Source organism: Delphinus delphis, chromosome 9 (genome assembly GCF_949987515.2).
Source record: "Delphinus delphis chromosome 9, mDelDel1.2, whole genome shotgun sequence".
Lineage (NCBI taxonomy): Eukaryota > Metazoa > Chordata > Mammalia > Artiodactyla > Delphinidae > Delphinus > Delphinus delphis.
Window position 1 is genome coordinate 63,246,737 of NC_082691.1, and position 23,795 is coordinate 63,270,531.

The 23,795-nt window shown below is 40.9% G+C and overlaps 2 protein-coding genes across 7 annotated transcripts in view; one reads left to right on the plus strand and one right to left on the minus strand.

Moving 5' to 3' along the window:
- Nucleotides 1-597: 597 nt before the first annotated feature.
- On the minus strand, nt 598-5,737 carry LSM5 (LSM5 homolog, U6 small nuclear RNA and mRNA degradation associated). Of its 2 annotated transcripts, XR_009520548.1 has the most exons (6): nt 5,674-5,737; nt 4,059-4,154; nt 3,755-3,782; nt 2,965-3,037; nt 1,797-2,349; nt 598-727 (listed from the first exon to the last, which is right to left on the minus strand). XR_009520548.1 is itself a non-coding variant. In XM_060019938.1 (5 exons), exons 1-5 carry the CDS (start codon nt 5,717-5,719, stop codon nt 2,317-2,319), a joined length of 276 nt encoding a protein of 91 aa, XP_059875921.1. In that variant the 5' UTR covers nt 5,720-5,737; the 3' UTR covers nt 1,561-2,316. The 2 variants fall into 2 exon arrangements, 1 of the variants encoding a protein (XP_059875921.1); XM_060019938.1 differs by lacking the exon at nt 598-727 and having other exon boundaries at nt 1,561-2,349.
- A 7,625-nt stretch (nt 5,738-13,362) lies between these two features.
- Nucleotides 13,363-23,795, plus strand: part of AVL9 (AVL9 cell migration associated) — a 92,963-nt gene continuing 82,530 nt past the window's right edge. For all 5 annotated transcript variants that reach the window (XM_060020691.1, XM_060020692.1, XM_060020690.1 and 2 more), the window contains exon 1: nt 13,363-13,674. In XM_060020691.1, the coding sequence (XP_059876674.1) occupies nt 13,375-13,674 (300 nt within the window). In that variant the 5' untranslated portion in view covers nt 13,363-13,374. The remainder of the gene's footprint in view (nt 13,675-23,795) is intronic.

Below are 23,795 nucleotides of genomic sequence, written 5' to 3' on the forward strand. Positions count from 1 at the left end.
AAATAACCTTCTTAAAAGAGGTTGAAAAAAAAAAAAAAGAGGTTGAGGTGGTCCCTTGGAGGTGAGGAGAATGAAGGAAAGGGGCTGGGAAACACTATTTTAATTGTGTGCGTGAAGAATCTTTGTACAAATAACGTCTTTAAAGGCAGCAGTACCTCTTCTTCAAACACCATCTTACGCTGGATGAAGGTGCTGCTGCTCTGATGCGGTGGAGGGTGTGCACACAGAGCTCTACCTGTTCCAGACCCACCCTCTGTGGCCCAGAGCTCCTCTCAGGTCACCTGGATAAAACCTTAACATGGAATATCCTTTCCATTACAGGCATAATACTGAAGCATAAACTCTGCAGGCAGCTACAGCCCTGTGGAAGACCATTGCCCTTGCAGCCAGAAGCCCTGGAGTCAAAGCACCGCTCTGCCTCACCTTGTACCACTTAATAACATATGTCAGGCGGCTTCCTCATCTATAGAATAGAGATCGTACCCTGACTTTAACAGCGCAGTGGTGGGAACAAATTAAGTAAGTGAACTTTTTTGTAAATGGTGGTCTATAACTTGCACGTATTGAGGGTGTTTCTTGAAACCCTTCCACACTCACACTGCATGACTTTGACTTCTTTCCCCAGTGGCATCCAAAGTCCTTTGGTTGGTGCATGGGCCAGAAATTCCCTGGCATGTTCATTGCCTGGGACATCTGGTATACAGTCTTCTGGCTTAGTCTCACCTTCCTGAAAAAGGAAAGTGTGTAAGCTATGCGGCAAAAAAGCACCGGAACTCTCTCCCACTTGTTTGAGAACACAGCATTGCCAGTGCAGGTGACACGGGTTCGAGCCCTGGTCCAGGAAGATCCCACATGCAGCGGAGCAACTAAGCCCCTGCACCACAACTACTGAGCCTGTGCTCTAGAGCTCACGAGCCACAGCTACTGAGCCCGCGCGACAACTACTGAAGCCTGCGTGCCTAGAGCCCGTGCTCCGCAACAAGCCACTGCAATGAGAAGCCTGTGCACCACAACCAAGAGTAGCCCCAGCTTGCCCCAACTAGAGAAAGCCCGTGTGCAGCAATGAAAAACCAACACAGCCAAAAATAAAAACAAACAAACAAACAAACAAAAGTACCAACAGGCAAACTACAAACTGGGGAAGTTATTGCAAAATGCACGATTAAGAGTAACGTATTAAGAATTCTTACAGATTAGTAAGAAAAAGAACAGCATCTCAATGGCAAAACCCTCATATAAGTAATTCACAAAATACAAATCAGTTCAAAATTACTTTTTAAAAATTTAAACATACCAGGTTTTGCCTATCACAATGGCAAAGAGAGGAGAAAATAGAACATAGCCAATGTTGTTAAGTGTGTGAAGGGTACTATGAAAAACTACAACTATATGTAGGTTGGCACAAACTTTTTGTTGGCAACACGACAATATCTATCCTTTGACCTTACATATTTTTGAATTTATTCTAAGAAAAATAAAAATGTATAAAGATTTAGTTAGACTACTGTGGCCAGTAATAAAGAATAGGCTAAATAAGTTATGGTAAACCCATTTAATAAAATATTATGCACACATTTATGCTGCCAAAATATTTGACACGGAAAGATTCTCCCCATTTAAATTCAAAAAAAAGTCTTATCTGGAGGCTACAAAACAGTACATTCAGGAAGAGTAAGTTTTTGTAAAAATAAAGTGTGTACTGAGAGTATATTAAGAAAGTCTAAGAGAATATACAGCAAAGTGTTTAATATTTTCCTTTTTACTTTATCTGCACTTCTACAATGTGCATATATTACCTGTGTATTTTGCTTCTTTGTTTTTAATAGGAGTTAATGGAACTTGAGTTCAGTAGAAAAATCCTCATTTCAAAGCATCAGAGTTTGAACTGAATTTTGTAAGCAATCATTTCAGGTTTTTTTAATGCACCTGTTCAAAATCAAAGCTCATCATTTTGTCTGGAACAATTTTTGTTTGAGAATCAAATGGTCACCTAAATGAGGAAGCAAATAATCATAAAATGACAGGAAAGCAAGTGACAAAGTAACTACAACCACTGGCTATTGCAGTATAATAAATAAAATGACAGTTAACAAAAACACCTTTATTTTTGTTTTCAAAGAACAAACTGTTCTTCTTTTTCCAACATAATCATGATTAACTTACAAAAACAGGCATTTACAATGCATCTTCAAAGCATTTCCCTTTAACGGAAAACTTGGCTTCAGAGAATACAAACATTAAAAGATTAAAATAAAAATTCTATTTTGTTGTCATTATAAGACAAAACAGAATCTAGCATAAGTCAAGGAAATCCATTCATACTTCAGGTCCTTCTCCTCCAGGAACCAGCTGCAAAGGAGGAAAAAGTTTAATATTTAGTTTAGAACTACATAATCTAAAAACCCCTACTGAGAGCTCCTCATTGATCGGAGTCACGCCTCTTTGCCCCTCCCCCATATTTCCATTTTCTCCATGTCACTGCTGTTTACAATTCCAACATCATCAATTAATACTTAGTGTCTCAACAATGATTCCTAGCAAAACAAATGATTAAAAAGCACAAGCAGGGCTTCCCTGGTGGCACAGTGGTTGAGAGTCCGCCTGCCGATGCAGGGGACATGGGTTCGTGCCCCGGTCTGGGAAGATCCCACATGCAGCGGAGCGGCTGGGCCAGTGAGCCATGGCCGCTGAGCCTGCGCGTCCGGAGCCTCTGCTCCGCAACGGGAGAGACCACAACAGTGAGAGGCCCGCATACCGCAAAAAAAAAAAAAGCACAAGCAAACTATCTTAGGCCTAATGTCATCTTCAACAGTTTGGCCATAGAGCCCGGACCACCAGAGCACCCATTTCCCATCTTAAGCACCACTGGACCCATGAGCACTTAGTCAAGCAAGTTAGTTCTGTAATCCCTGCCCCACAAAAATGGCTTAACATCTAAATAAAAATAGCTTTACTGTGTCTTACCATTGTTATGTTATTTCCATTTAGCAAAATTTGATCTAATTTAGTAATTCTTCTTCCTTCTGGTGTGATTTCACTAAACAGATAGATTAAAGGTTAATTATTCTATATAAATGAACATGAGGTCAGGCAACTGTACCAACACTTTTCAGAGACAAAGTGGGTGATGTACATCACCCCTGGGTGATGTAAATTCTTCCCCAAAGGCAACAGAGTGGACTGACTGGCCTAAGACCCACATCCACTGAGCTGATCTTCATCTAAAAAGCTGAAACTTGCCAAGGAGATCAAATATGAACTAAAATGTTTACTATCCTCACTCTTTTTACTATTATCTACTACTGATTCCTATCCATTATACCAATCTGTAATTAATTCAAATCTGAAAGCAGAGCTACTGGTCATGATCTTTATAATTAATATAACTGAGGCATCATTTACATTTTCTATTATATATAAGTTGTAGAATACTTAATTTAAAGCATTAAATGCTCTTATTATCAGTTCCTTTATTTGACCTAAGCCCTAAGATCCCTGGCTGTTTTTAGTACCTTTTACCTTAAAGCTTTGTCTCTACTAATTTCCTAGCAATTTAGTGACAGTTACATAAAGGTAATAATCCTCTAATCCAATTTTACTAACATCAGTAGATAAAACTTCTATCTTTAGAGTAGTTAGAATAGGCAGTGTTCTCTGACTCAACAGATCATTTTACTGACTCAACAGTACTAAAACTGCCTTAAATTAAAAAGAGATTCCCCTGCCCAATTCCTTAATTTTCAACACTACTCACAACTCAGTGACATCTTCCAGTACCATATCTGAAATTTGGTGTTAAGAAAATAAATATACCAAGTTAAATTTACTCTGGCTTCTGCCTTTGTTCAGTTTTAATTATAACATTGAACACAATGGCTCAAATTCAAAATGTTTGTGATTAGTAATTTCATCTTCTTTCAGTACACGCACCTCTTAAAACACTATCACAATTTCCATGAGAATAAATTAATTTTTATTATAAATATCCGTAAGTAGTCTAAAGTTCTTTTTTTAAAATACCGAAGAAAAAACCATACTACCAACTTTTAAAAGGATACTGACAAAGTCATCAAATCCCAGAAGTGTGCCAACAATCTCCTTATCACTCTTCATCACAATGTGAATCCTTGATCCTATACACTTGTCCACAAGCTCTATGGATTTGTTTTTAACAAGAAAAAGGGGGGGGGGAGAGGAGAGAAAAGATTATTATGCCCATTCGTTACTTCAACAAATATGTGAGTGCCTATTGGCACTTATTACTTGCATATGGTGAAATATAAACCAGGAAAAGTATTCACTCGAAAACTTTAGATCTTACACTACATGTCTCTGTTAATCATTCTATTAACAGGAAAGTTTTCCCTGTTCTCCACTTACCCCTCCTTTGTAACAATTTATCATGGCTGTGGCTTAATATTATTTTAGGTTATCCTATTGACATATGAACCCCACCCACACCCCCCAGACTCTAAGGTCCATGAGAGCAGAGATGGTGGTTGTTTTTACTCATCAGTGTATTCCCAATGGACACTGCCTGGCATACACTGATCATTCAAAAAGAGTTTGTTCCATGACACTTTACAATCACGGCCACATCCACTAGCTCAATCACCCTTCAGATACAAAATATTAAGAGAGAGGCCTGGGCTTCCCTGGTGGCGCAGTGGTTGAGAATCTGCCCGCTAATGCAGAGGACACGGGTTCGAGCCCTGGTCTGGGAAGACCCCACATGCCGCGGAGCAACTAGGCCCGTGAACCACAACTACTGAGCCTGCGCGTCTGGAGCCTGTGCTCCGCAGCAGGAGAGGCCGCGATAGTGAGAGGCCCGCGCACCGCGATGAACAGTGGTCCCGCTTGCCACAACTACAGAAAGCCCTCGCACAGAAACGAAGACCCAACACAGCCATAAATTAATTAATTAATTAATTAAAAAAATTTTAGAAAGATATAGAACATTATTTTAAAAAAAAGAGAGAGAGGCCTGTCTTCACCAGAGATGCCTTCTCGTCACTACGTCTCCCCCACCCCCCAAAAGTCTATCCTCTGTAGTCTGACAGCAGCTTGAACATCTCTTCAGCAGGCTTAGCGTTATTTGGTACGATGTTTATTTGCCCGGCATCCTGTTTCCTGCACTGGTTTGTATGCTATCTGAAGGCAACGGCCGTGATTTTAGTTTGTTGAATAGTGCCCAATCACAGTCTCCAGCGCACAGAGGCGCAATAACTGTTGAAAGAATGAGCGGCAAGAAAAGCTAGTTTCCAGAGTCCTCTTTTAAGGCGCAGTCCAGATCCTGGTGCCTCTCTCAACAACCGGCCAGATAGGCAACAGATGGGGATTTTAAACGCCAGGTTGAGGAACGGAACTGCTATCCACTACTGTAAAGGCGAGCTCACAACAAAGAAGGCCAACGACTTATTCACTAAGCGTGAACCTCTTCCGGTGACGGTTTGGTCTGGGGAGTCAAAAGTCCCTGCCTCGAGAAAACCCCACCAAGCCGAAGAGACGTGGGCGGCCTGAGGCCGCAGAGACTTGGCGCCTAGAGGAGAGCCGCGAAGAAAGCAATTGGTCATATACGTTTTCCTAACACTCAGCCAGGGGCTGCGCTGCCCCTCGGGCCCCGACCCTAATCTTCAGCTCCCCGCCCCGGCACCCCAACACGACAACGGTTACCTAGAGGGAGAAGCTGAGACGGGTTGGTGGTAGCGTTAGCCGCCATGGCTACGCCGGAAGTGGTCTGCGTCTCTGGAAGTTGGGAAGGCGAGTTTGAAAGAGCGCGCTTCCGCTTTTTCCGGCAGCCCGTTCAGACTCGACCAATCTGAGGCCGAGAGTGCGATCGGGCCGGTCCACGGGGATCGCTCCCAGTCACTCCTTCCCCGGCAATGAGATCCTGGGAAATATTTCCGTTCACTGAACGTTTTGCGGTCTCGACAGACACTCACTTTTCTCTCCAAATTTCCAAGAGACTTTAAAACTATCCCGCCTTGTAAATAAATTATTCCTCTAACCCGGAAGACTTTGCCAAACGGAAACCTTTGAGTCGTCTTATCTTCCCCAAGTTGTATCTCATTTCAACCCAGGATCTTTCTTCAGACCAGTATAAATAAATTTGATTTTCCCGCCACCGATTCATTGTGTTGTAATTTTCGTAAATTTTGTTGTTGTTATTTTTGTTTCTTTTAAGGAATCTACCAATTCTTTTAAAACTTCAGTGGATTGAAAACCCACAGCTAAGGGACTTTCCTGGTGGTCCAGTCGTTACGACTCTGTGCTTCCATGGCGGGGGTATGGGTTCGATCCCTGGTCAGGGAAATAAGATCCCGCCTGCCGCATGGTGTGGCCAAAAATAAATAAATAAATAAATAAAACCCACAACTAACATTTTTAAAAAACTTTTCTGGGCGAGGGGGAGATTTTAAATATGTTCCCTATTTTCTACTATCGTTCTTAAATCCTGTTATATCTAGGAGTCTACTATAGACTTTTTTCACTATTTCTTCCACAAACACATTGTCCAACAGGCAACCACCAGATGTCACTCTATGTTAATGACATCACATTTAGGAAACCTTGATGCTTTCACACTTCTTTTTTGAAAAGAGAAAGCAAACAAATTTTCTGCCTTAGTATATTTTATGTTTGTATCTGAGGAACTTAAAACTAAAGAGCCTAAGCAAGAGAGGCCAGAAAGAACATCCTTCATTCATACAAGAAATGATTGTAAAGCACCCATCATTCATTCATTGAACAAATACTTTAGTTGCACACTGTCTGGCATTTTGCTGAGTATAAAACAGTGTAAAGAACAGAACTACAATGTCTTCTGTCCTTATAGGAGCCAGAGGATAAATAGGGGAGAAAGACAATTAACAAACATTATGTGGAAGGCATATGAAATTTAATACATAAAGCAAAAAGTCCTCTTTTAGCTTCAGGGATCCTAGAGAAGTAGGTATGATTTAAGGCAAACATCAGTGAGGAGGTTCAGAAGCCCTTACAGGTGGGCCCTTGAGTTCAAAGTCCCCTAGGATTCAACCTCCTTCTTAATACTAAGCCAATCCTGGCTTTTTTGCATTTCAGAAATATTGAGTACCTCATATGTGTCAGGAAACTTACAAATACATTTACTCCTAATAGTTACTTTTTTAATAGAGATAGAGTAGGATAATTAAATAGGTTATAAATCCCACTAGGGGATTAAAGAGAGAGAATTTTAAGGGAGTTTGGGAGACTGTTGTAAACTAATGACCATTCAAGAAAACAATCCAGTTTAAAAGAAAATAAAAGAATCCAGTAACATAGCAGAAAATTTACTCTACCTTGAAGGAATACCAGGTGCATTCAAACCACAAATCCTGATAGTTAAAACAAAAGACAGTAGATATGGGGTCTACATCTAGTTACATGAAGTCAGGGAGTTATGGTTCTTGAAGAGTAGCATTTCTGCATGAAGCCAAAACAGGAATAAAGGGGAAAGGGGAAAGAAACTAGGTGAAAGGGGACATTGTGCTGAAACCTGAGATGAATTACCATATTTTAGTATATGTCACTACCCTTTCGCTAATATACATATGATTTAAATAGCGCCATTACAGTCTGGGTTAGACCATATAGGGTCAAAGGAGGAACTAATGATGTAAGATTTGACCTCTACCCAAAAATGAGGAAGGAGCTGGTCTTCTCCCCTCCCCACTTTTTCCTTGATTATAAAAATATAGCCCTCTTTGTTCTCGGAGCTGTGCTCCCCTGCCTGACTACTTGTATCCCTCACAAGCATCCTATGCTAATAAACCCACTCTTTGCCTATCACTTTGCTTCACACTGAATTATTTCTGTGCTGAGACCAAAGAACATGACCTTCAGTAAGTCCTGACACCATGTAAGCTGTTTCAATGAAAAGACAATGTGTTTGAGTCCCCTCCTAAGTCTGGTATTGTGGGTTCAAGTCCCAATCTGAAGTATGGCTGGGTTCAAGTTGCATCTGAGGAGGACTGCGGTTTCACTTTGATCTGGTATTTGGATAAAGTTCCTCATACTCAGAGAGTTAAATTTGCCCATTGGCCACACAGATAGCTTGGGAAGCTTCACAAAGGAATTGACAGGAATCTAGTCTTGGAGGATGAATAATTGGATAGGCAGAAAGGGGACAAGAGCAGCATTCCAAGTAGAGGGAATATTGTGTGCCCTCCTCCAAATTGGCATGTGCCCTCCTCCAAACATCTCTCGCTGCACTTTAACTTAAATCTTATATACTTCCCCTGAGTTTGTCATAAAATCCTCCCTTTTCTAAATGCTGTCCTTTAATAACCTCAGTCCTTAGTGATTTTACTTTATTGCATTTAGGATGCTCTGTCCCCAAGTTCTAATAAATCCCACTCATCCTTCAAGACCCTGTTCAAATGTGACCACCTCTGTGAAGCTTCTCTGACTTGCAGACTTGGGCTCTCTCATTATCCTGCAACAATGTTAATAGCTCTCAGAATGCTCTCAATGTTCAATGTTAATAGCTCTCAATGCTCTCCCCTGTGGGCCCTCCTGGGCACAAAAGACTTTCTGTGTCCCCCATTTCTTGTTTGTAGGAAATAGGCTTCATTCAGCCTCCTTGACCTTCCCTGAGTTCCAAAGGGCAGATTCAAACAGTTTCTAATTAGGGAAGGGAGGGGATGCAGAAATAAGGGAGGAGAAATCAAGAAACAATGGTGCAGCCTTGGGGCAGGGTCCTGGTTCTTGCTCAAGGAACATACATAACAATATCTTTGAATTCTGTAGGAACTATGGCCCCCACCCAGGTGGAGGATAGTAGCTTCAGGTTGAGCATAAGATTCCTAGGGCTTCCCTGGTGGCGCAGTGGTTGAGAGGCCACCTGCCGATACAGGGGACACGGGTTCGTGCCCCGGTCCGGGAAGATCCCACATGCCACAGAGCGGCTGGGCCCGTGAGCCATGGCCGCTGGGCCTCAGCGTCTGGAGCCTGTGCTCCACAACGGAAGAGTACACAGCAGTGAGAGGCCTGCGTACTGCAAAAAGGAAAAAAAAAAAAGATTCCTAGAACACCACCCTGTTACCTCACTACTAATCAATCAGCATAAAGTCACACACCCTGTAGTCCTCAGCCCAAATTTTGCCTATAAAACCTCCTTCCCCAAAACCATCAGGGAGTTTGGGGTTTGGGGGGGCATGAGCCACCCATTCTCCTTACTTGGCCCTACAATAAATCTTCCTCTGCTCCAAACTCCAATGTTTCGGTCTGTTTGGCCTCACTGTGCATTGGTCACACAAACTTGTGTTCGGTAACATTTTCTTATAATTATCTACCCAGGGGGTAACACACATCCCACCCCACCCCATTCCTGCAAAAAAAGGTTCCTCAAAGTCAAGAATTTTGGGAAGAAGCATGATTAAATCCATTAGTTTTGAAGTTAAATTACTTTGATTCAAACCTCATCTCCACCACAATTCCTTCTAGTTATTTGACCTATTCAAACTTTGCAAGTCCCATGTTACCCATTGGAAAGAACAGAATAATAGTGTCTACTTACAGGATTGTTGTGAAGATTAAATGAGATAATACATGAAAAGTAGCTAGCAGAGGACTCATTAAATATGAGCTATTACTATTTATCTTTGTTTCCTAATATTTAATATGGTGGTTGGTTTAGAGTAGGCGTTACAAAAGCTAGCATTGCTAGGTAGCTAGTTTCACATTTATCTTACTTTTAAACACATAAGCCATTTTAAGGCAGCAATTTTGTTACTGGAAAACTGGGTTTGCCTCTTGGTGGGTGTCTAGCTGAAAGACACAACCAAGCCAAAGATCCAGAGAAGGCAGGATTTCTTACTTGCAGCAAGTAAGGATAACACCAGGGATCTTTCCCAAAACAGTATCTCTCCGAACAGGAAAATTGGGGAAGTTTTAAGCTAAGGTACATGCATATTCATGAGGGGGCTTGAGCAGAAAATTCAGCACAGAATTGGGGCAAAGGTGGACAGAGTCAAACTTTTTGTTGGTTGAAGGCAGGAGGGTCACAAAAGGTCAACATCAAACCTCAGGTTACAGTTGAGCAAAACAGCTCAAGAAAGTGCTTCAGGCTAATCTTTATCATTGAAACAGAACTGGGAGTCTTTATGACAGATGTATTATCTTTGCTATTGTTACTTCTCTTATCTGATAACATTTTTTTGTTCTTTTGTTCCATTAAGATCATTATTACTGAGACCTGTTCAAGGGCAAGCATTGTGGCCAGGTATGGGCTAAGTTCTTTAAGTTGTTTCTCATTCTATTTCATTTATATCCATCAAAAACCTCCTTAATCTTCACATGATTCTAAAGACAAAGTAATGCCAAATTTGTTGTGAAGCCCTTTTCTTTTCCTGTTTGTTTGTTTTCCTATCTGTATTCTTGTTTTATTTTCACCATACTATGAGTAGGGACCAAATTCAAGGCATTGGTTACTTGATAGAGTTTAAAATTCAGAAACATATGCTTTAAGAAAGTCAATACTTTGTATTCCATTACAGAAACCAAATTAACATAAGCAATATTCAATATTATTGATGAAGAATAAAGAAAGTCTCTTTATACTCTGAAAAAGTTGATAAAATTTGTTTAGAGAGTAGAGTTAATGGGGATTGCAGGAAGGGAGTGGTTTTATTTTACTGAGTACTTTCCTGAGGCAAGACAGAAAAAGAAACAATACGCAATTCCAGATGAAGAGTTTATTTTTAATGAATTTGAAAACATGTCACAGCTCTATGTCTCCAGGGTTTTTCTCCCATTAGCTCTTACTTACAGAGCAGATATAGAATTTATAATTCACCATAAAATATATATAATTAAAAGAAGCTCTTCAATGTAATGTATATTCAGAAAAGCATTTCTAATTTTTTCCCTGGAGATAAATGTCATCATAAAAATACAAGCAAAAGTTTCCTTTCAAAATAATGTTCAGAACAGAAACGGACTCACAGACTTAGAGATTAGAGAATGAACTTATGGTTGCAGGGGGTGGGGGGGAGGGAAGGGATAGTTAGGGAGTTGATTGACATGTACACACAACTATATTTAAAAAGGATAACCAACAAGGACCTACTGTATAGCACAGGGAACTCTGCTCAATGTTATGTGGCAGCCTGGATGGGAGAGGAGTCTGGGGGAGAAAGGATACATGTATATGTATGGCTGAGTCACTTGGCTGTGCACCTGAAACTATCACAACATTGTTCATTGGCTATACTCCAATATAAAATAAAAAGTTTAAAAAAATAAAAACAAAAGAAAATAATGTTCAGGAAGTATTCCATTATCTCAAATTGTTATTTCCAATCTTGTTCCTTACAATACTTTTTAAAATAAAGGAGAAATTTCTATTTTCTCCTCAATAGATATTTGTCCTTGTAGACAATATGTTGTTAATGAATTTATTTTATATTAATACAACTCATTAAAAACTAATGTAGGACTTCCCTGGTGGAGCAGTGGTTAAGAATCTGCCCGCCAATGCAGGTGACATGGGTTCAATCCCTGGTCCAGGAAGATCCCACATGCCACGGAGCAACTAAGCCGATGTGCCACAACTACTGAGCCTGTGCTCTAGAGCACGTGTGCCACACTACTGAAGCCTGTGCTCCTAGAGCCTGGGCTCCACAACAAGAGAAGCCAGCACAATGAGAAGCCCACGCACTGCAAAGTAGAGTAGCCCCCACTCGCCACAACTAGAGAAAGCCCGCGTGCAGCAATGAAGACCCAACGCAGCCAAAAATAAATTAATTTAAAAATATTTAAAAAAAAACTACCGTAAAAGTTGTTATTCTAAATTGTTAAATGGACCAGTCTGTATATTTAGGGATGGAAAAAATTCTGGAAATCCACTTGTTTACTTTCTTTTCCAATTTTCCCTGTAACATACCTTCTTTGTTTATAGCATTATTTTAAATGACAATTTTTAAACATTTAACCAACATAATGGTTATGAATAAATGATTTAATCTTAGTTGGAGGCCCTAGGATGCAAAATGACATGGATTTTTATAAAGTTATTACTGGGTCTCCTGCACAATGAATAAACAATTGGCATTCACTGTAGATACATAGTCCTAAGATGTCCTGCCCTTACATCCTTTTGAAAAGATGTTCAATTTCACTTCAATTTTAGTTAGGCCAATTGTGGCCTAAATGTCAAGGCAGATGGAACAAAACAGTGACATATTCTGTATACAGGCAATATTATAGTTTCACACAGTTTTGAGCCAATGCCAAGACTTTTGTAATACAGAAAAGAAATAGTAGCAACATCTTGAAATTTTTCTACAGTATTTTTCTTAGCATTAAAACAGTTCAACTGAATCATAGAAAGTATATTCTAAGAAGAGTATACTGTTTTTCTCAGCCATACTTATATTAGAATGAATGTCCTTAAATTTCAAGGCCAGAAGTGGAATCAGCTGCTAAGGTTGTCTAAACTAAGGGATGTGCAACATGTAATGATAAACTTCACAGCTCGTTATTGTAATAATTGTGAATGCTATTTGAAGCAGGTACCTATCCTCAAACTGCCCTGGATAAGACTTGTTAAATCTATTAGTATTTCCATTATTCACTTTAAATTGACGTAAAATGAGATTCAATTTTTTTTAATTGAATTAGTACAAACAGTAAGGAAATGAAAAATACTGGTGACAACAGACCCCATGTATTTTAGTACTCTGTGCTGACCAGAGTACTAAAACCAGAAAGATAGAATGAATTTTTTTTTTAAATAGCAGGACTAAAATAATAAATAAATAAATAAAATAGCAAGACTAGAAGGATCATTTTACAGGTCTCCCTGTAAATTTACTTTCAAGGATATTCTGCATCAGCTTAAAACACTTCCAAACTCCTACACATAATATTTAAATAAGGAAAAAAAACATAGAACGAAGCAAAAGAGAAACTCTGGGTAAGCAGGTAATTTAAAGGTTGAATACACAGATATAGAGCCGCACCAATATGTCTCCGTGTTATCAAAATTTAAGAGTAAAGAACAGAGAGACTGTAGGCCAGAGAGGCGAAGGAAAGGAAGTGAAAGAACTGGATACTCCGAAAGTGAAGTAAAAAAAAGGAAAGCTGAGGGACGAGATGGGAAGGGGCGGAGATTTTAAGGGGGAAGAAACGAGGACAGAGGAGGAGGAAGCGGGATAAGTTCGCACCTAGAGGGTGTGAGCGGGGGACAGGTGTGCCAGGCGACCCCACCAGGCCCCGCCCCATCCCGGCGCCCCTCCCCCTTTCCAGGCCCCGCCAGGCCCCGCCTCATCAGGTGCCTCCCAATCCTGCCCAGTCCCGCCTTACCGGCGGCTGCCGCCGCATCAGGTGACAGCCCGGAAGCAGCGGAAGCGGATGAGGGAAGCTCGGCTGCGGCCCGGGGGGGGCGGTGCAGAGCTGCAGGAGCCTCGGCCTCCTCCTCGCTCCCTGCGAGGCTCTCATGCGACGCCCTCGCTGACACCTGAAATCCACTGCTCGCCTCCTCCTGGGGGTCACGGGGTTGCTCGGCTTGCCGCCCTCGGCGGTTGCAGTCATCGTCTTGCGGGCCTGCGGCGGTCGCCCATGGAGAAAAACGGGCGCGGCGGCGATAGCGCCCCCCGTGGGCCCGTACTGCACATCGCGGTGGTCGGCTTTCATCACAAGAAGGGCTGCCAGGTGAGGAAGGGGCCTGTGCCCGCCCCCGGCCGTTCGGGCGTTCGCGCGCCGCCGGCACCCAAGCTGTTCCGCTCTGCTTAGACCTCCCTCTGGTGCCCTCGGCTTCGCCTCTGAACTTGATTCCTCTCTCCAGCTCCTTGCACTCACCCCACCTGAAGCCCACCCCCCACGCTCCCGTTTTTCTCCTGCCCCTGAACATTGTATCTTGAGCAGCTGAGGAGCTATGTGTCGGTATGCTGGGGCTGGTAGGTATTTAGGTTCTTTGGTGGGGTGGGAGGAAGGAATCGAAGGTCGGCCCACTCTCTTCCCCATCCAGCTCTGCCTCCGCTGACTTTCTGGGTGTCCACCTATAATGGGATCCTTTAGAAAAATTCAGCACTTGGGCTGCGTTTTCGAGGTAATGAGCTCTGGGACTCCACACGAGTGAAGCACACGCGGCGCCGTGGGGAAATCAACTTCCTTTGTTTATCTGTGGAAGCCCTAGAACCCCTGTTAGGCTGGTGTACTGACTCCACCCCCCACCCTTCCCATTCGGCCTTGGTTTTGCTGTTTAGTTTTGTCCAGATCTTGCTTTTTGGTGAGAGATCGACCTCTCCAGCTCAACTGCAGTGAGAGGAACTGTATTTACCGAGCAAAGAAACGTGCAAATGTAAAGTCATTTTTAAGCTTCTTCACTGAAATGGTGAACGGGAACAATAGAACATTTGCCGTCTATGTATGGAAGGCAAGGGAACAAAGATAGAAACAGGATTATTTAATGAGAGCAAACGCTGGAAGGCAGTGATGTCATAATGTGCTAGTGAACGGTAAATTGAAATTCTTAAAGTATTAAAAATACTGATTGCTACCCACTAGGTAATGTAGCATTTTGTTTCTTGCATTTCACAGAAAATGTAACATTTTAGAAGACCTTTATTGGCAAAATTTAAGTTCGTTAGAGGATGATAACAGAAAACTGATGGCGTGAAAAAATAGTTATGTTTGTATGTGTTTTCGTTGCCGTGTGTGGGATCTAGTTCCCGGTTTAACTTTAAAATATATCATATTCCTTGTCCCTCAGGTAAAAATGGCATAGAAAGATACCAAGGAGGAAGTGGCATTATTCAGTATGGTATTTTAAAAAATTCAAAGCAGCAGCAGTAGAATATAAGTTTTTAAAATGTGGCCCTCACAGCAGAAACTAACACAACATTGTAAAGCAATTATACTCCAATAAAAATTAATTTTAAAAAATTTAAAAAACTGTTTCCCTATATTTAGAGGTATGAAAATAGATATTTGAGATAATTGTACCATGGCATGTAAACACAGTGTTCATCATCATTAGATTTTTAATACTTTAAAACTTCACATCTTTGATGTTGTCTTTTATAACTTACCTTGGATATGGGCGAAGTAACTGAAACTTGGAGGAAGTAAAACGATCTTACTGAAGTCACGCTGGAGTCAGAATTGCCTTCAACTGAGCCCCGTGGCATTTAGGAGTCTTTTACAGTAAAGTAAGAACTGGGGCCCACTTCACAACCAAACTGAATGGAACTTTTAATGACAAAACAGAAGGAAATATTGGTAGGAAATAGAATAAAATCTTTTAATCGTTGCTGTCATCTAAAGTCAAGGTTAATTATTATGTGTTCTACGTGTTTTATTGGTAAAAGTAGTATAATTTATGTTTCCAGAAAGGAAAAATGATTTATCTTATGGGAAAAAAATGTAATGCTGCTTAGGGATTAAAGAGTACTGAACAACAGATTGTAAGATGAAGCAGAACTCGGGGGTGAAATAGCACCCTGGGTATGCCCTTTCTCTGGATTTGTCTGCCTTTTGGTTTCAGCATTGAAATTGATTTTTTTTTTGACCGTGCTGCATGGCTTGCAGGATCTTAGTTCCCCAACCAGGGTTTGAACCCAGGCCCTGACAGTGAAAGTCCTAAGCACTGGACCACCAGGGAATTCCCGGTGACTGGTTTTGTAAAATGGACATTGTGCTGGGTGGGAGTCAGAAGACCTGGATGATGTCCTGGCTTCACGGCTCTGTGACCTCCAGCAAGTCCAAATTGCTTAATTTTTCCTGTACCTCATTTTCCTCTACCAGATTTCGTCATGAGAATTTTAGACCTGGCAGGGATCCTTAGAGGTCATCTACTCTACCTCCCTTAAATTTACAGATGAGTAAACTGAAACCCAGAAAGGTTAAGTGACTGAAACATACTTACACAGCTAGTGGTAAAAGCAGATTTTATTCAGAAAAGCAATTGCAACATTGAAAAAGAGACCTCAGTATAGAGCTGGACTCCGAAAATAACAAGGAAAAGTGAGAATTTATAGCCAGGAAGCAGAGTGGGGGCCAGTGGATGGAAAGAAAATTAGTACCTCAGGGGTAACAGGGGTTTCTAGCTAAACCGGTCTAACAGGATTCTTGCTAAAATTGGACAATGCGGAGGTGAACCCAGAAGCCCAGAAGTCAGGGCCTAATTGAGAAGAGAGTTCAGAGGAGCCTGACTAAAGTTTGGTTAAGGAGAGCCTCTTTGTCAGCACTAACATTAAAGCCCAGATGTCCCTAGTCTTCATAACTGCATCTCTTTTAGTAGCACTTTAGGTTGTAGGCTTTTAGTAGAGTGGAAAAAATACATGCCTTATATATATATTTTTGTAATCCACAAGGTGCTTCAGGGAGACTAAGGCAATTATTTTTGAATACATACACTTGTTGAGTGTCTGCTCACCTGGGTTGTTGATAGAATTGAAGAGAATGCAAAGGGTTCTGCCACAATTCGATGAAAGATGATTTGGCTGTGCCTGGCCTTAGTTGTGGTGCACGGGATCTTCGTTGCTGTGTGTGGGATCTAGTTCCCTGACCAGGGATTGAACCCGGGCCCCCTGTATTGGGAGCGTGGAGTCTTAACCACTGGACCACCAGGAAAGTCGCAGGGTTATTTTCTTATTGCTGGCTGAAAGCAGCTTTTGAAAATTATACTTACCTCACTTCGTGCTCGCAATGCAGGGGGCCCAGGTTCGATCCCTGGTCGGAGCGCAAGATCCCACGTGCATGCCGCAACGAAGATCCAGCGTGCTGCAACTCAGACCATTCCCAGCCTAAATAAATACATACGTACATACATACATACATAAATATTTAAAATTATAATTACATCTCATAGCAGAAAATGAAGAGCTAAGAACCTGGTTTTGCAAATCAAACAAGAATTTGTTAGAATTTGTCAAAGTCAAAATGTAGGTGATTTTTAGATAGAACTAGTGTGTATTCTGTAGCTTTTGCAAGACTCAAACACTTATAATTTTAGTAGAACTATTACTATTTCTCAGAGAAACATTTTGGCTTAGTAGTAATCTGGTTTCTGTTACTCCTCTAATGGAGGTTAGCTGGAGAGATGACACTGATTTCTCGACTCTAAAGAGAGTTAAGGTTGGTGAGTTGATAATCTGAAAAAACTTTGAAACCCTCTATGGTGGTAGTCAGGTTGTGTCAGGGGTCTGCTAACATAGCCACTCCACTCAGCCAACAGAGCAAATGAATGAAAGGCTCGCACACTGAGTTGATCGATAAAATTGACACGTCAATGCAGTGAAAAACAAACTTTTGCTGGAGACATAATTTATATAAATTCATGGAAGTTCATCCAGCTGGAAGAGGATGTTCAGTTGATGTATACTAGTACAGGAAAAGATGGGTAAATAGTTTGTTCATCTACATTTCTCATTTTTGGTTGCCCTACTTTCTCCCTTTTTTGTCTTAGTTTTTCTAAAATATCAAAGTGTACTAAAAATTCCAGTATATGTCGTATTAGTTCTTAAAGGATGTTCTTAACTTCTGCAAATGATTTTGGATGACCTACAACTCTTTTTTTTTTTAATTTTTATTGGAGTATAGTTGATTTACAGTGTTGTGTTAGTTTCAGGTGTACAACAGAGTGAATCAGTTATACATTTACATATATCCACTCTTTTTTAGATTCTTTTCCCATATAGGCCATTACAGAGTATTGAGTACAGTTCCCCGTGCTATACAGTAGGTCCTCTTTTTTTAATATAGTATTGTGTATATGTCAATCCCAGTCTCCCAGTCTATCCACCACCACCCCCCACTCACTGCCGCACGCTTTCCCCCCGGTAACTAAGTTTGTTTTCTACATCTGTGACTATTTCTGTTTTGTAAATAAGTTCATTTGTACCATTTTTTTAGATTCCACATATAAGTGATATCATAAGGTATTTGTCTTTGACTTACTTCACTCAGTATGACAATTTCTAGGTCCATCCATGTTGCGGCAAGTGGGAATATTTCGTTCTTTTTTATGGCTGAGTAATATTCCATTGTATATATGTGCCACATCTTCTTTATCCATTCCTCTGTTGATAGACATTTAGGTTGCTTCCATGTCCTGGCTATTGTACATAGTGCAGTGGACATTGTGGTGCATGTGTCCAACTCTGCTTTCTTAACCCTTCAAAATCCAAATATATTTGATGTTCTGTAAAGTACATGCATCAAGTCTTAGGCAGAAGGACTGTTCTAGAGACTGCCATTCTTTGTTAATCAGTAGTGTATCAGGTGTTTCAGACTTTCTAATTATGTAAGGTTTCCCTCAGGATGGATTAATCAGCTCCCTTCTCCACCATTAAGATTTTACTTCCAGGTGTAAAGGATTAAAAGTATATGGCTCATTGAATTGTAACTGACTTCAGATTGTTTTAGGTGGTTTGAGGGTGCTTTGTTAGACTGCTCTTCCAAGTACTCAAAATGCAGCAGGTCATGTTGATCACCAGTTCATTCCACACACTGAGATTATTCATAGAGAAGATTCCCATACTTGGTTGTACTTTGTAATATTTAGATTCAAGTGAGCCGAAGTAAAACCTTTACTTACAAAAGTAATTCCTGGGATTTTCCTGCTGGCGCAGTGGTTAAGAATCCGCCTGCCAGTGCAGGGGACACGGGTTTGAGCCCTGGTCGAGGAAGATCCCTCATGCCACAGAGCAACTAAGCCTGTGTGCCACATTTACTGAGCCTGTGCCCTAGAGCCCACATGCCACAACTACTGAACCCCGTGCTCCTAGAGCCCGTGCTCCACAACAAGAGAAGCCACCGCAATGAGAGGCCCGCACACCGCAACAAAGAGTAACCCTCGCTCGCCACAACTAGAGAAAGCCCACACGCAGCAATGAAGACCCAACGCAGCCAAAAATAAAAAGATAAATTAATTAATTTATTTTTTTTAAAACCAATATATTTCTTTAAAAAAAAAGTAACTCCTTTCAGCAGTGTGCTGGGTTGAACATGATTATTTAGGGGAATGTACTAAATCTTTGTAGACTCTTCTGTTATAAAGGTGCTCTACAGTGCTGTGATAAAGACGTCGGTTTACATGGGCAAGATGAAAGCAATCTATGTTGAAGATCCTCAAACTAGGCATGTAGATGTTGATTCCTTCACTTTGTTTCCTATTTTTTTCTACCTTTGAGGCCTTCAGATGTATTTTATTTTATTTTATTTATTTATTTATTTTTATTTATTTTTGCGGTACGCAGGCCTCTCACCGTTGTGGCCTCTCCCGTTGCGGAGCACAGGCTCCGGACGCGCAGGCTCAGCGGCCATGGCTCACGGGCCCAGCCGCTCCGCGGCATGTGGGATCTTCCCGGACCCGGGCACGAACCCGCGTCCCCTGCATCGGCCGGCGAACTCTCAACCACTGCGCCACCAGGGAAGCCCCAGATGTATTTTAAATGAAAAATGCCTTCATTTAAATTAAAATGAACATCTGTTTATCATTTGATTATTTTTTCATTTTTATTTGGGTAATTCATGAGAATGAATTCTTCTATAGATACCATGTTAATTTCTAGTGGTCATTATTCTAGTTTATTGATCTACTTAACATTTAGAACATTTTAAGGACGGTTGGTTTATGTTAGGGTGATAGTGTCATGGTAGCTAAAGTACTACCATGACAATTCAAACGGTTTTGAAATATTTATCCATTCCAACTCTTTCCCTGAAATTTTTAAAAATTTAGCACTTAGCAAAGAATTCTTCTTCCTTCTTATTCACCTGCAATTAGACTCATTGACATGAGGTAATTTATGGACATCTTCTATATAGTAGTTTGCTTGTTACAGATTGTGTGTCCCAGAGTTTTGCTTGTTCCTTATTTGCTTTGTGGACGTAAATATATAAACTGTGTTTGTTAGATTTGCGTAATGTTTGGCAAAATAGTATAATCAATGTATATCAAACTTTTTGGTTCTTTCGTAGAGTGGAACTTTTTATAACACTCAAATTAATAGGGAATAGTTATTTTCCAAAGTGATATCATAAAAAGTTGGAATTATTACTTGAATTTTGACCACTATTCTGATAGAATTCATGGTTTTGTAAACATAACTAGCAGTTTTAATTCTTGGATAAACTGGTTTTACCAGACTGTAGTTCTTTCAAAAGTAGAATTATTAAAGCACTAGAACTCATGTTTACATGAGTAGTTACAACAATGAATAAAGCAACTAGAAGCAATGAAGAGAACAGTATATTTTCCTTTTGGTCTGAGTGGGCTGATGATGGGGAAATCTCCACGAGTAGCAGGATGTAGCACGGTAAATTCAGGAATGGGTTGAGGAAATTTGAGGGGATGGTTGGTTTATGTTAGGGTGATAGTGTCAAGCCCTGACCCATTCAGGTTTTGGTGACAGTAGGCTGGCTGACAGATACAAAGTTTATGCACCTGCTATTGATGGAATCTTGTGGTGACAATAATGAAATATTGGGGAGGTATTGTTTGTGATTCTTGTTGGAATAAGTAGGTCTTTGGAACAGAAAAAACAAATTTTTGGAGAATTAGAGGTTAGGGAAGAATAAAAGTCTGAGTGGGCTGGTTATGGGAACATCTAAGGATTTTTTTTTTTTAGCTATGCGGAAAAACTCGTGAAAGAAGATTGCATTTTCTGGCCCTCCATAGCACTTTTATATTTGGGTGGAGGTTTTTTGCTGATTTTAGCCATGCTTCTTCTATGCTGAAATGATGAAAATCTCTGACTTTGCAGGGCTGCAACATTAACACTTAATAGCGGTGGAATAGTTTTCCTTTAGGCCTTGGCATCACAGCTAAACAGGGTGGGAGGTCAACCTGTGTAATGGAAATTTAGAAATTTCAGGAAGCTTCTTTTGTCCTCATAATTCTCCCCAGGTAGCTAGAAAGTGCCTAACAGTACATAAATTTCTTTTCTTTTAATTTTATTTTTTTATACAGCAGGCATAAATTTCTTTCTTTGCCTTAAGTCTTTGATCCCCAGTAAAATACATATCATGGGTAGCCTTCTCCTTGTTATCATTGTGGTGCAGATCCTTTGCTGAGCACGGATTTTGCTAGACAAGGGGAGACTGCAGAAGGGCCCTGGTCTATCATGGATGGGCACTACAAGAGAAAGATGAAGACCTACTTACCTAATAATTTTGAGAAAGACTGGTCCTATTATATTCTTTGGTTACAGTGCCATCAGAGGGAATTCCCTGGCAGTCCAGTGGTTAGGACTCCCCCTTGCACTGCAAGGGGCACGATGGTGAACTAAGATCCTGCATACCATGCAGTGCGGCCAAAAGAAAAAGATGCCACCAGGTTAAAAACTCAGTTTCTCCCTAGGGTATTTTTAGAAGATGTTATTTAAATTGATATTTCTGACAATTTTTAAAATCATATTTCAGCTGTTTTATAAAATGACTTCAAAACCATAAATTTATTTTTGGCTGCGTTGATTCTTCATTGCTGTGCACGGGCTTTCTCTAGTTGCGGCTAGCAGGGCTACTCTTCATTGCGGTGCACGGGCTTCTCATTGTGGTGGCTTCTCTTGTTGTGGAGCACAGGCTCTAGGTGCGCGGGCTTCAGTATTTGTGGCAAGCGGGCTCAGTAGTTGTGGCTTGCTGGCTTAGTTGCTCCGCGGCATGTGGGATCTTCCTGGAGCAGGGCTCAAACCTGTGTCCCCTGCATTGGCAGGTGGATTCTTAACCACTGCACCACCTGGGAAGTCCCAAAAAATGACATTTCTTTTCAGAAGTAATATGTACTCACTGTGGTAGAAAGTCAGAAAATATAGAGAGGAAAAAAAAAAAGAAAACTAGCGCTTAAAATCCTTATCCTAGAGAAACCTGCCTTGAATATTCCTGGAGGAATATTTTTTATGAATATAGATAACTTTTTCCAAAAATGTATCATACTATAAACAAATTTTAGGACCTGCCTTTTTTATGTAATATTTTACCATTAATACCTTCCATTTTGATAAGTATTGAATTATAGCATTTTTAAAGTAGCTAAATAGTATTTTGTAGAAATCTTTATTTAACTGGTCTCCTTTTTAGACACTTAGGTGGCATTCCAATTTTTTGCTATTTTGAATAGTGCAGCAAAGAACATCCTTGTGACTTTGCACCATTTTTCTAAGTGTGGAGACTAAGTCATCTTTTCTTTTCGTTCTTTTTTTTTTTAACTGGGGATCTTGTTTAAATAGATTTTGTAGCAGCATATACTGAACACAGTTTAAGTTAGTCTGGATGATTCTGCCTTCATAACAAATGTCACTCGTTGTACTATGGCATTATCGGTTTATTTTAACATAGAGTGATTTGCACATGCCTCTGACTCAGCTGGGCTTTTGATAGCCAGACAGAGAGAGGGAGATGACGGAGCAGTGAGCAGTTACTTCTCAGTGTTGACCAGAAACATAATGTTGTAGTTTTCAGCTTCCCCTCCCTGCTTTCTCATATGTTGCTTCTTTTCTTCAGTGGACTGGGAGGGCACATCTACTAAATGTGTATGAAATAAAATGACTCAGTCATGGGTTTTGAAAGAAGACCTAAAGACTTCTCCTTAGTGTATTATCCAGGGCTGCATGACAGCGGGTTAGGCTGATAGATGCTTTTCTTACTTGTTCCTAGTTGGCAGTGTTCTAGGTAATTAAATTGTCAGAAGTCTGACTTCAGAATAAACTATGTTTGGGTGTCCAGTTAGATTTGAAATATGGCCCTCTGCACTTGTGTTTTCTTCATCCAACTCGTCACAGGGTATGCTAGCTATATATTAATATATGAGGAAATCACTGCAGGGTTGTTAATGAAACCTGTTCCTGCCCCCATGGCTTTCACAGGTGATATTAGTAATTTGTTAGATTCTATTTTGTGGGTGTGGTGCATGCCCAGAAATTGGAATCTTTTTTGCCATGTAAAAGTTCAATATTGAAATATTAAAAATAAATTGATGTGTGGGATTTCCCTGGTGGCGCAGTGGTTAAGAATCCATCTGCCAACGCAGGGGACACGGGTTCGAGCCCTGGTCCGGGGAGATCCCACATGCTGCAGAGCGACTAAGCCCGTGAGCCACAACTACTGAAGCCCACTCGCCTCGAGCCCGTGCTCCACAGCAAGAGAAGCCACCACAATGAGAAGACCGTGCATCACAACGAAGAGTAGCCCCCGCTCACCACAACTAGAGAAAGCCTGCGTGCAGCAATGAAGACCCAACGCAGCCAAAAATAAATACATTAAAAATAAATTGATGGGGCTTACCTGGTGGTGCAGTGGTTGAGAGTCCGTCTGCCGATGCAGGGGACACGGATTCGTGCCCCGGTTCGGGAATATCCCACATGCTGCGGAGCGGCTGGGCCCATGAGCCATGGCCGCTGAGCCTGCGCATCCGGAGCCTGTGCTTCAGAAGAGGCCACAACAGTGAGAGGCCCGAGTACCGCAATAAATAAATAGATAGATAGATAGATAGATAGATGTGTAAAAGATTGCTAGGGTATAGTTCATTAAAACAGATTGATTCTTTTTGGGTGTGCTGGGTCTTAGTTGTGGCATGTGGACTCCTTAGTTGCAGCATGCGAACTCTTAGTTGCGGCATGCGTGTGGGATCTAGTTCCCCGACCAGGGATCGAACCTGGGCCCCCTGTATTGGGAACCCACTGGACCACCAGGGAAGTCCCTAAAACAAATTGATTTAAATCATTTGTTAGGAAGTCTCTAATTTTTTTTTCCTGCAAGAAAATAATTTTTGTAGCTTTGATAATCATCTTTGTGTATATTCTCAATAGCCTAGGGATAAATAATGTTCTGTT

What these genes read in the sequence shown, in the direction of transcription:
- LSM5 (XM_060019938.1), bottom strand. Translation starts at nt 5,719, where the DNA reads ATGGCGGCTAACGCTACCACCAACCCGTCTCAGCTTCTCCCTCTAG. An exon ending in GTCTCAGCTTCTCCCTCTAG is followed by an intron (nt 4,155 to 5,673) that starts GTAACCGTTGTC and finishes ACAAATCCATAG; the next exon opens with AGCTTGTGGACAAGTGTATA. An exon ending in ATGGAAATAACATAACAATG is followed by an intron (nt 2,350 to 2,964) that starts GTAAGACACAGT and finishes CCTCCTTTGCAG; the next exon opens with CTGGTTCCTGGAGGAGAAGG.